This window comes from Bombus affinis, chromosome 1 (genome assembly GCF_024516045.1).
Source record: "Bombus affinis isolate iyBomAffi1 chromosome 1, iyBomAffi1.2, whole genome shotgun sequence".
Taxonomy (NCBI): Eukaryota; Metazoa; Arthropoda; class Insecta; order Hymenoptera; family Apidae; genus Bombus; species Bombus affinis.
In genome coordinates, this window is record NC_066344.1 from 11497521 (window position 1) to 11511258 (window position 13738).

At 39.1% G+C, this 13738-nt stretch overlaps 1 protein-coding gene across 4 annotated transcripts in view; it reads left to right on the forward strand.

Annotated features, from left to right (window-relative positions):
- LOC126917189 (BTB/POZ domain-containing protein Tiwaz) overlaps positions 1 to 13738 on the forward strand; it is a 42375-nt gene that overhangs the window by 14720 nt on the left and 13917 nt on the right. Inside the window, exons 1-3 of one of the 4 annotated variants that reach the window (XM_050723817.1) lie at positions 2904 to 4017; positions 10026 to 10109; positions 10679 to 10894. In XM_050723817.1, coding sequence (XP_050579774.1) covers positions 10081 to 10109; positions 10679 to 10894 — 245 coding nt within the window. In that variant the 5' untranslated portion in view covers positions 2904 to 4017; positions 10026 to 10080. Of the gene's footprint in view, positions 1 to 2903; positions 4018 to 10025; positions 10110 to 10678; positions 10895 to 13738 lie in introns of those variants that run through there. The other 3 variants (XM_050723837.1, XM_050723808.1, XM_050723827.1) reach the window with 3 other exon arrangements.

Consider the following 13738-nt stretch of genomic DNA (forward strand, 5'->3'; position numbering starts at 1 on the left):
TTCAAACCATCGAGCTCATGTTAATGAGGGATTATTTAAAGTTTTGCTGAAAATAAATAGCAGAGATGCTTGTAAATAGGCTTTCTTATTTTCTTTCTTCTTGAAGTTTTAAGGTGAGACGATTGTGGGTAATCGATTATTTAATATGAACAAATCTGTGATTTAAACACGTTAAAGATAAAGTGACACGACTATTGCTTCGATTTTAATTGATCATCTCAACCCGTTTAAAACCAAACATAATTTATTAAAAAGTATAATATCACTTTGTCAAGATGCAAAAGATGTATCAGAACGATAGATGTACAAGCCTACACAAGTGTGAAATACACAAGAAATTCTCTAATTTCAAGACAAATTATTTAATTCATCGTCATACTATAAATTCCTTAATTTCTTCGTACTCTATAAAATTGTAAAATCTAAATGAATAAAGAAATAGCGATGAAAAATATCAACGAAATTCTTTATTGAATCTCCTTGAATGAAGAGGATCTGTTCATTAATAACAAAAACGCTATCGCAAATTCATCGTAACGACGTCTTCGTCAAGTAAGTTCTTAACAAGTACAGAAAGAACATGCGATGCGCGGAATCTCTGGAACGCGGGGATCAAAGCGGGCAAGCGTAATTACAACAACAGATTGTTGATCGTAATCGACACAATCGAATGTTCCTCACGATGAAACACCTCTTATACACGTACAGCTGTGAATCGAGAGCAAAGCCCTCTCAACGACCAGATGGTACTAACTGGTTGGAGCCGAAAATCGATGCAAACGAAAAGCAAAGAGGAAGTTAATGAGCCACGGGTGTTTGCAATGCAAAGACCACGCGGGTAGGTACATGTTCATGGTCGTTTTATGAACACGAAGGGTTAATGAAATGCATTAACGACAGATGCGCGCATTAACGCAGATACCTTTCCAAGCGCCGAATTATTCAAATGTTTTTTTTAAGATATTAAATGCCTTCTTAAAAAGAAGAAAGACACCTCGTTTTTCGTCTTGAAACAAACTCTCAACATTATTTATTCACAAGGGAATTTAGAGAATCTGAACATTTAGAAGCTTGCGAAAGTTTACGTATAGATTAGAGTAATTCAACTATAAAAATGAACTTCGTTTTTAACGTTATACGTGTATTACCGTTCTTAGGGAAGTCATTCCTCGAAAAATACGTAGAATTGTTAAAAATACGTAAAATACCTTAAGAATAATAAGAGACGTTAAACAACATTTTTTTATGTGTTACGTATGCTTTCTATATTTACAAAGCTGTGTATCTAGCAACTCTTAAAATCGTGTTTTTATACTTTGCACATTTGCACAGAAATTTTCTTGGAAAATCTCTTTCCATCTATGTATATAGATAATTTATGCGTCGTATGTTTATTATATAACATCAGTTTTAACTGTTTTCATATTCTCCAAAATACTGCAAATTCAGCACGGAAAAACACTGTGTTCATAACAATGTTCGTAAAGCAAACCGACATTCTTTATGCCGCATCAATTACGACCAATTATTCACAACGCTCCTCGCAGCCCTTGTAACGTTCCTCCATGTTATGCAATTCTCATAAATACTACAAGTTCCATAGAACAACAGCGTATCCGTAACAAGCTTCATAAAACAAACACGCATTCATTACAACCGATTCCTTGCAACGTTCCTTCTCTCGATCCACATTTTCATCCTTGCATCTCCATAAATTCCCCTCAATCAAGACCACCCGAGCCAACGTGTTCTCTCCTCGAGAAGAGAAAAAAGGAAGCGTTTCTCGCGGTAGCCGCGCCAGTCGGAGAGGAGAGAAGTCCCGACTTCTGACTGCGGCGTAGCCCGAGGCGTTTAAAATAATGCTATTCGCGAACGAAAATGAGGCATTTTCGAATTTGCATTCGCCATGGCCCGCAGCTATCGGTGTCCTCAGCGCTTTCGGAGTCAAGTACGAGCCGACACGACTCTTGTTTCTTGTACAATTGGTCCCCACAACGAACCGAACACCCCGCCATGCTTATGCACGATGTATACGCGACCCGAGAACCTCGAGTTTCCTGAATTTATAAACTTACGTTAGCAGCAAGTCGTGTGCCTGTGACGTTGACCCTGAAGCGGTAGCTCGAGGTGGACTCCGGCTAGGGTTAACACGACTCCTCTGGGCTACGAAAACGACGCTCACTCGACCCAAGGATTCCTTTGTTCCGACGAATATTACCGCGTGAATGTTTCAACGCTCGTAATGAACGCTGTTAACCGGCAAAGAGAAAATTGTAATAGAATTCCAGGTGAACGTGTGAGAGCGATTCTAACTGATTATTGGCAGAAATTAGAGAGTGAACATGATTCGTGAAAAAATCGAAATAGAGTGTAGATAGGAGAAGGAGTGATCTAGTACGAAGAACGATATGAATTGATCGATGAAAATAGTTATCACAAGTCATGAAGCGAAAGTACACGTAGATATTTGAACACGAGAATATTGCCTTGTGGGTGTTTCGATAGTCATAACGAATGTAGTTAGCCAAGAGAGAAGAAATTTTCACAGAACTCTAGACGGGTCGATTCAAAATGACGACTTTTGTTAAAATTTGAAATTGAGAGTTGAAGACTGAATAAAAATGCAAAGAGAGCATACGTAGGAAAAGGATAGTTTAGTAGCTAGGAAGAACGAGTCGTTTAGTTATGAAGCGAATCAACGAGAATAATTATGAAACTGTGACTGTGAAAAGAAGGTATATATTTGAATATCTATGAAAACATTACCGACCGGTTGTAATAAATTATTAGATTAGGCGACGAAAATACTACAATTCTAGGAATTGAAGTACATATAAAGGATCATCTACTATGAAGAAACAACAACAATTGTTATTAATCGTTACTAGTAATTATTAACAATTACTCTTTCCGATGGAGATATTAATCTTACGAATCGTGAATCAAAGATATATAGAAATATTTGAATATCACCACATACGTTATTTAATTTAACGTTACGATTCTGTCGATGTCATCAAACAAATGATTACCGTGATAATGTTGCTGCCGCAGGTAACGAACAATCACAAAAATACCATTCCATTACAAATATTATTCAGACGAGGCCGACGTCGCGTTCCGCCCCGCCGGTGATAAACCATTTATAATGAAGTCATATAAAGAAAAGGTCACCATCCAGACCAAATTAATGCAACATTTTACAATTTTATCGCAATTTGTCAAAATTATGTCGCAGTTGGTTATTCCGTCATTTCTCGATACGTACACTGATTGTAACAACATCGACGAGCTAAAGGAAACAAACGAGCCATAGAATCATCGATCGTTCGATCACAAGAGACGACAGCGAATCGCAATTAACCCGAAATTTCCATACGAAAACATAGCCTGCTCGATTCATTACACGTATCGTAATTTCTTCTTTCAATTCTCAAAGGCCACAGGCGATTCGATAAAAAAGAGTTAATCGTCGCTTCATCGGACTCCGAATGGAAAAGAAAGCGTAGAAAAAGGAAGAAGTTCGTTTTCGTAATGATTGCCGATAGTATCGACGCGGTCCATCTCATTGACAGGATTTCCACGTGCAACGATACGTTTTACGGAAACGCGTGCTCGATTGCCCAGCAACAAGGGGAATTTGCATACGACGATGCCTGCAGGCGATCGGACGTCCACGCAAACTTACCGGCAGACTTCTAGTTTGCGACGTCGTACACGCGCTGAGGACACGCGCGTGTCCTCAGAACGTGTTAGACCCCTTCTTCGGTTGAAGCCTCCGGCGAAGCTCATCTTGGCACACGTGCATGCAGCTGGTCACTTGGAGCAGGGTGCCGACGTTGTACACACAAATGTTACGGAGAACGTCGCACAAAGCGGCCACTACCATCTTTTCGTAAGAAGATCGTTCGCTCTTCCTGCATCGCGGTCTGCTCGGTGCGGTCTGAATCTACTTCCGCGTGTACACTTGTTTGTCGCTTTCTCGAGTTAATCTGATTGTGCGACTGGATACACTTGGTGAGTTTAATCGAATTAAATTCAACGGAGGATTGGTAAGATCAAAGAAAGATATTTATTCATATAACATATACATCGTATTTATGAATATTTATGTAACGCTGTATCATCTGCGACTCGTGAAACATGTTTTTAATCGTTTAAAGGTGAAGGTTTCTGTATTTCAATCTGAAATTATATGTTGGAAAAATTATTCCGATTGAAAAAGTGTGTTTGATATTTTATTCGAACGAAAGAAAAACGAAATAAGGAAATTACCTCAGAGAAAATGTACAGATAAATAATTAAATTACAATTTCTTTACTGACTCCTTCCTTTAAGTAATTTCTGTAATATAGTCTGAGCAGAAGGTCCTTCATTTCCTGATCTACATTTCTTACTCAACTCTTCTCCAAGAAACACGTGTGTTTTCTACCAATTTACGTTTCCTTCGCTCTAAGTTCAGTCTGAATGTCAACAACCCAATATTACTTACAGAAAACCATTCGCTTTATTAGAAATGGCTTTCTTTCCAGGACTTTTAATTTTATCACCAAGCAAATACAATTTACGTACATGCTTCCTTATTTCCTGTCGTTCATGTATTGCAATGATGCGTGTCGTCTAGGCGCATTAAAGCGTCCTTCAGCAAACACCCTGCGGCGTCATGTTCATTATCCTAATGCATGTCTGTATTCTACATTTGTATGCATATTGATGACCCATTCATTTAGACCATACGTTCCACACTCAAATACACACACACACATACAAATATACACATAGATATTCAAACAAGTTCATTTTTGCGATTCAAGGCCCCAACTCGACGGGACAGCTGTTACTGAAATCGTTGCTGCGATGTTCTTTCACTTTCTCCGGCTAGTTCTGCCTATCTTCGTTCATATTTTATCGCGATTATATACCAATATATAATATTAACTATGCAACGTAACGAAACAAGAGCAGTTGAATGTTTACGCACATAACTGTCGAATTAAAATAGAAAATTAGAAAACAAGAAAATTTAGAGCACAGTGCTAAGGAAATTGATTATTTCTGCATAGTTTTTATTCGCAATTTAGTGTGCAATTATGATCGAAGTTAATTACAACTACGTTCATACGCGTATCTGTATTAATAGAATTTGCATACGCTAATCGATCGCCCAAAGGTATTCAAAGGTCGATCGTTGTTACGTACACTAACATAAAACTTCTTCAACTCATAATCGGTTCTTCTTTTCTTAGTTTGCACTTTGAACCGTGTTAAAACTATTTGTATAATATAATATTATATACTTTAAATTAAATACTTATAAATACTAATACTATTAAATACTTCAATTTTTAAATTCATCATCAATAAATCCAAGAGAAGTAAATTACATATTACGTTTTTCAAAATCATCGTCACTAAACCAAATTCGAATATCTATCGCATTCGTCTAATATGGTTTTTAAATTAAACAAATCGAATCATCGTCAAAATTCATGATCGATATACCATGTGCAATTACCTATCACAACTGTGGTAACAGCTTTTTAATTATATACATTATGGAATATTACAACTTCCTTGAAATTTATTACCGATAAATCAAGTGAAAGCTCGTAACAAATACTCGTAGTATAAACTCCCTAATTAAATAAATTATATCTTAAATCTTCATTCGGATTCGCTACGAATAAATCAACTAAAGGCACTTACCACATCGATGATACACAACAATTTCTAAATAAAGTAAATTACATACATCATAAACCAAGGAAAAGTACTCACAACGTGTATCGCCTATTGTTACATCTCTTCAACCGATCTACCATTAGTTCCATCAGCATCCAAAAAATCAACCTTCGCCACTTATTCCAGCTAACAACTCTTCTTGCGTTACTTCACGCCCCCCAAGCAACCCTGTGCACATTCCCTCCTACCTGGAGGATTTATCGTCACCCCGATTCCAACTGCCGCGTGTCAATTAAAATATATGGACCAACCAGGCCCAAACAAACAACCACACCGTATATATTCAACCGTTACTCTACATTCATAAACGTCAAGGGCGCGAAACCGTCGATCGTCGCCCGGAGCGACGAGCATGGTTGCTGTATGGTAGTCGCCCTCCGTCAACGAAGAAACGCGCAAAAAGCTGTGCCAGAAGAAGATAGCTACGAAATTTCGACCAATCCGTACTAATTCGGATACATAGCTCAATAACGATAATTCAATAATCCGAGCTTTTTCCTCAGCTTAAAAAATGCTTGAGTGGGAAACGTTTCAAGGTGATAACGAATTGCGGCATGGCAAGGAGAAAAAGAAACATCTTTCATCCACACGTTATCCTACTTGTAAATCATTCTAACGGTTAAACAAAATTCTATCGAGTCATCCTTAAGGACTTAAATAATTAGATAGATAAATAATACATACTCTAATAAAGGATCCTTAAAGACTTCGGAACTATTATACTTAAGCAATTTTATAGGTAAATAATATTCTAACGAAAAATCTCTACGAACTTAGAAGCTTAAAGAAAAAGAAAATACGAGCCTGTCTCTGTCACACAGCGGTTTTCAAACAGTGTACTATGCCGAGAGGATGCGGATCGCTCGACGACTTCCACTCGGAGCGACGAAGAAAACGCGCTGCATCGCGTTTCACGTGGTCCCTGCGGCGATGCGCCGCAGCGCATGCTGGTACACCGCGGAGAAAAGAAGAAGAAGACGAAGACGAAGAGTTGGAAGAGGTGGAAAAAGGTGGGGGAGGAGGTGGAAAGAGAAACCAGTCCCCTTGGCCTTACCTTCGTCCCCATCGACGTCGCAGGAACTCTGGCTCACAGGCTGAAAATAAATATCGCCACGACGACGAGAACCTTCTTTGCTTCTCGAGTTTCGTGGTTGATGGTACTTCGACCAGGGTTCTTTAATACCCCCCCCCCCCCCACGTTACACAGTCTCATATTTATTGGTGTTTATACGGGCGGAGGTTAACGTTACAGAGCCCGTGTAATGATTTATGCCGTCGAGGGCGAGCTGGAACTCGCGGAGACTCGAACACAAGCGACTACATCGGGGTGATGTTGCGGTTGATTTAAGCTCGCGCCATCCTTGTGGCAAGGGTTTTGTGTCGTCGTTGGTAATTAGTAATTAGACTTTTGCGGTTTGTCGTTTGTATGTCCGAGTAGTTAAAGCACGACTGTTACCACAGTAGTATTCCAGCCGCAGTTGAGGCATTGAGAAACCACATTGATCAGCTCCATAGATTGAAAAGTTGGAAAAAGGGACGATGTTGCAAAAACTGTTTTCTTTTTTTAATTTATCTCGGAATTTGCATCGTTGTATGGAAAGACCGATTTAACTTAATTCACTTAACTTAAAACACCAAACCAATATCGAGGAGAAGGATTTGTATACGTTGCAGCGTGTGGCCTTAGTACGATAAATCAATCTTACCTGTTAACCGTGAAGTCATATTTTAAGAACGTCAGTGGAACACAATCAGTCACGGGGTACACGATAAATACCAGAATCTTCAACTACGTGAGAAGTTAAAGAAACAAACAAGTATATGAAAACTGATAACATTAACTTATATCATTTATATTAAATACAAAATACTAAATACAAAAATTGCGTAAAACAATATTAACATGAATTTTATTATTTCTAAAGAATTAATGTGAAGAATAACACTAAAAGATCGCCGAAATATTTTTTAACTTCAACAGATTCACAGTTATATATATAAATTTCTTGTGTAACGACGCAAACAGATATCCAGAAACAGTGAACTATATCTTTACCATTTCCTCCTACGACTTCTGATAACACTCAACCTTAAACGGTTAAGTTGATTTCACCCATAAATTCATTCGTATCTTGTTCCCCGCTTTCCAATATCTCCAAACATATTTCTAAACTAACTTAGAACTGAATGAACAATCCATGATCCACTTGCATACTCTCGAAGCAACGACAATGTTAGTACCTTGTAAATCTTCCCTCGTTGCGTTACCACCTACATAAACTCTATCTTTATAGCCTATTCCTCTCATTTATTCTCTAGTTATTTCTCCTCAAAAGATAAAAATAAAGGGCGCTTAACCAGTCTGTCACTACCATCACAATAGTGATAGTATTGATTTTAAATATGGACTAAATTTTAAGTAGTACGAAGCGAAATTTGACAAATGCTCCGAATAAATACAATAGAACATTTTTCTAAACTCGTCGAAAGATCGCTATTTATTAATTTTTTTGTTAAATATATATCTGGTCGTACTCAGAATTCTCAACGAATCCGCGTATCGTCATCCGAACCGGAAGGATTCCGCGCGGCGAACAGAGGAGAACTTTAGAACAAAGCGAGCAGGATCGCAATGTGTACATAGGCTGGAAATGAGTCAGGGTTCTCTGTTCGCAAACCGCCGACCAGACCGACCATCCCTTCCACTTTTCTCATTCGTCGGACCAAGGCGAGTTTGGTTTTCCCTCGGCCAACGGTGCTCGTTAAATATTGTTTCGCCGTTAATTGCCTTATTAATACATATGAAAATCGTTGTAGTGGCTCGGTAGCGCGTGCGGTAACGTTCGAAAACGCTTCGAAGCTTTCCGGGTCAACGGCTACACCGAAAACAATGACCCGCTAGATCAGCGTTATCGTCGTCAGCGACCAACCGCGAGGATCAATAAATTAAATCGAGCCGCGTCGAGTACCGCTTGGAATCACGCGACCTCGTTAGAGGGAAAGTTCCGCGCTAATGTCAGCGTATGCAGCGCTGTTTTGACTTCTAAATGGCGGCGTCCATCGTCGCGGTTTCAACGTCGGGGAAAAAAGATGATCGGAAACCACAGACACGCTCGCACGTGTATGCGTATGACAAGTAGAATACGGATGTACGTGTGTTTATGGGAGATTTGCTCGGACAGAAGTGTAGAGATTGTTAGTAGAAAATCTTCAAAATACCTGGTAGATATTATATTTGGAAGATGAAATGTATCTGCATTTAGGTTCTATTTTCTTAGTGTCCATAGAAATATACATATACATATTTGGATTCATGTCTGTGGTATAGTAATGAATTATATTTTCAAACTTCTATAGCAGAGGAATTCTACCATTTATTACTATCAATGTACTATATACTAACAAAAGTGTGCATTTATTTGGTTTTGAAGTTAAGTATATATTTATATCATTCTCCTAAGTATTTCAAAAGTTTCAAATAGCGTACATTAGTTGTGTCTTTCGATAAAACCGCGCAGATTTATCCTTTTCAATTATTTCATATTAAAATATTCCATTAATCAAAAACATAACAAGAATCATCATCGTTCGTAGATATGGCTGGCGTTTAAAAAAATAGTCGCCGCAGCAACTATTGCCGATTTCGGGAAAAGTCACATTTTCCTCGATAGTTTCTGGATTCGTACGACGAAAAGCCAATCGGTCGGAATTTAGAACGAGAGATAAGCGAGAGCACAGGGTAGGGTGGAAAAGAAGAAGAAAACGCTGATACCTCGCCGGAGAAAGCTGGCTGAAACGTGTTACCGTTTGTTTATGTCGAGTTTTGGAATTCGTTTTCTCGATTTACTACGAGGTTTGTTGGCTACTGTTTTAGAGTTTCTGCTCGAGTACGGAATTCTATCTGAAAAGATTTTGAAACAAAACGTTGGTACTGAGTTGAGTAATAAATTCGTTCTCCCTTCACTAGTGTATATATATTTCGGAAAATATTATACAAATTATTTAAAGTATATTAAGATACACATATTTAATTTTCTGATGAAAGATATATTTATAGAGATATGAGATAAATACTTCTTGATTAAACAGACTTCGTACGAAGGTAATAACACTTCTTGCGCACTTTTAAGGAAACGTGAATGAGCTTATTACACAACCTAATATTTGATAATTCCAGGAAAAGAGATTTTACTACTCTTGTGGTTTTTGTAACATAAAATTTCTTTTTAGCATGCTAGATGTATTAGTGTGCAAGATTACGTTACGTGGATTTTTAATTACAGACGGAAATGTGAGGCCGACGGAAAGGAGGCGAAGGCGGAGCTGGCACAACGCAATATGTTCCCTAGCGCTCAAATTAAAATGAGGTAAATAGAACCGCATTCAAGTTATACTCTTAAAGAGCAAAGCGTAATATACCGTGGAACATCAAGAAAATGATACGCCTCCGTGCAATTGAAATTCTTCGATCTTACGTAACATCTAACAATCGGTCGTAGAATGTAACGAGAATTATACAAACGCATAAATCTTTGCAGTGGAAACGATAATGTCTTCCTTCTTGGTAACTATTAATAAATCAATTAACTAGAAGGTAATTGCAAACAATTGAACATTGGAGAAAAACAACTATAAGAAATCATTTTCAAAATCTATAAAGTCTAAATATCAAAAAATTCGAGCAATTAACTATAAGCTAGTTGCAAACGATTGAAAAGTTAGAGGAAACAACTGTGAAAATTCATTAAAAACATTACATATTCTACGCAAACTAGAATTAATTTAATACGAGTAATTAATATATCCTACACCCTATGTTCAAAAATTTTAAGACAGCGATTTTTTACCCTTACCCTTACCCTTTCCTAAATTATTGAGGCAATAATTTCGAAGCCTCGTAGAAGGAACACGGCCTGATGGTGGCTAATGTCGAAAGTATCTTTCTCAGATTGCTGTCGCCAAGCAGTTCGCCGGCCACGTCGCCCACAATGTCGAATTCTTCGTCGCCGACACCACCGACACCGGCTGCACCAGCTTATAACCAGAAGATGACCGGAATACCCTGCGTGGCCGCCGCTTCCAGATACACGGCGCCGGTACACATCGACGTAGGTGGCACGATATACACGTCCTCGCTCGAAACTCTCACCAAGTAAGTACATACACTACTTGATCCTTGCGAGACTAGTGGTACAATACATATACAGCTGCGTTCTTTTAATCGTTTCTCAACTAAATCGTACTTCCCCGTCGTTGAAAAAATTCTAAAATTTGAGAAACATATGAGGCGATTTCGATAGATTTTTATTTGAAGATTCTGTCGCTGAAGACTTTTCTGAAATATTAAAAATATTTTTCTCGTTTGAGACGGGATTGAGATATACGAAATTCGAGGACCACGAGAAGCTTAAACATCATTGTCCTTTGATATACAGAGAGAAACGTTCTGTCAAGCGTGAAGCAAAGGGATGAAGACTAGAATAATTTCGTGGAAAGTTCGCAGATCTCGATCCTCGAACGGATACGCTGCTGTCGTTCTAATATATTACGCGCTGAAAAGTGAAATCTGCGATAATGAATGCGAGATAGATATTTTTACGAACGATCGAGACGGTCGAGACGGCATTCCGACGGGAAAGTTGAAATCGACACTTGTATGTCGTTGGCCATTAAAATATCGTGCTTAGGATAGCGAGATCTCGAAAATGGGTTAGTATCTGTCCATCGTGTTTGGAAATTTATCTTTACAATATACGATATTGTGCTTGAGACAGAGAATTTTCGAAAGTATGTAGATTAGATGCTCCGCATCTTATTTAGAATTTTTACCATTTCCAATTAAAAAATATCATACTTAAACTAACGATCTATCGAAAATAAGTTAGCCCTTCTCTTTCATATTTCGAAATTTATTGTTTCGCAATAAATATCGTACATGAAATAAGCAAGCTCTCGAGAACATGTTATCCTTTATCCACCGTGTTTGGTGAGCTTTTATCGCTTGGGAATAAAATATTGTGCTTGAGATACTAAGGCCTCGATATGTGAAATCTTCCCTGTCGTAAAACTTTATAATCTTAAAATATCGTTCTTAGAGAGGGCGATTGTTCAAAAATAAATTACATCTTCCGCATCCTATTTCAATTTTTATCCTTTTGAACTATTTACAAATATCACTGCGAATGTTAGGATGAAACTGGCAAATAAATTGTCTACATATATAAACCTCGAAAACCGAACGTTTTGCACCAAAGCGGCTCCGCGTCCGCGCGAAAACCGTTTCCACAGTCCGAAGAATTCCGCCGCGAGAGAGTAGAAAGGGAGCGTGATGTCCGGATCGCGGAAACGTGACCATCGACAACGCTCCAGGATGTTCGTAGCAGGCAATATCTCAGGGAACATATCGCTCGCAATCAGGCACACCGTTACTATGCTCGACAGTGTCCAAAGGCTATTTGCGGTATACCCGTGTACTTTATGCATAAAAGAGACGTAACGTGAAAGCACAGCCACACTTTGTACCGAGAAGAGACTTTAATCTCTTCGAACCATCCTCCCAATCCCTCGATTACAAAAATCTTCCTCGAGTCCAACACATAAGAAATCAAACAATTCCATCGATGTTAAATTTCGCGAGATACCTGAGTATAACAGACGTGCAACACAGCTCTTTGGCGTCTTTCCATTAACTTTACTTCGTTGAGTGTATCAACCTGCTGAATCTACACGCACGAGTACACAAACAGATCTCATCGATCGACAACGTGATAAATCACCAGTTCATCGGACTCGACGTTAATAAATTTCGATTTGAGCCGAGCATCGCGCCTTTCTTTACTTCCTCACACGGCGGTTACCTTTCGGATGGTAGCGTAACACGGTAGACCATAAAATGGCACTGCGATACAGTTACGTGCTCATCCGACGATATTCATGCCGATGCTCGTTACGATCCACCGTCCGTAAGCTAACTAACCTGGACGTGGATGAATATCCGGTGCCTCGGCTAGGGTTAAGAGAATCATTAAGTCGTCCGCGCGGCGTAGGATCCAGCGAAACCGAGCGAATTCATGGCAAAGTTAATTCTAATTGGCAAGCGAATGCCTACTATCGTTAACGGAATCATTAACCGAGTCGCTGGCGCTCGATTTTTCCTTCTTCGACCGCGATGAGCTTGCGAATGCTCATAAGAGAGTCTCGTTAAGCGAACTGTCTTGTTTGTTAATTTCATGAGATATGGTTCTCGCGATACCAACGAGGAAAATCGTGGATGTCGACTTTTTGGTAGCGATCCAGCAACATGTAAGAACATATGATCCTTATTAAATTAAACCTACAATCCTTATCACGGACATAACTCGACTCGTCATAACGCGATGGATTAAACAACATGGATCGTTTGCCGCCAGTTCGTATCAATTACGCGATAACACGGTTAATGAAGTATGGAAGATAAGAGAAGCAGAGCAAAGAGACGAGATTCGAACGGATAAAACTGGATTTGACTCCTGTCGCGGTTGGTTTCGCGGTTGATCGAACCGTCGAGACGTAACTTGGCTTGGTTTTCGATCGATCAGCGGTCAGATTCGCATCGTTCGTTTGGATTTTAATCGGTGGGAACGCTGGAAGCGAAGGTAAACGACAGGCGAGGATAAGTGTCGCGACGTGACGCACAAGAATCGAGAGAAAAGAGCCGGAGAAGTGAGGCCAATCAGCCCGTGGATATATCGTAGAAAACCGCCTGGCAACCTCTCCGCCATCTCCTTCGACACGCTCCATTGCACCTTCCTCCTTCATTATACGCCGTCGACCTTATTGTTTTGTCGAAAGTATCGCCAGATTACCGTACGCTCGATCGTATCGCTATTAGAATAGGAACGCGACAAAATCGCGCGACAAGGTCTTTCGTGAGAATGATCTGATGGAAATATGCTAAAGGAATTTCTACTACCATGTTACACGTTACCCTTTTCTTCTATTTTGATTCTTTAAACAC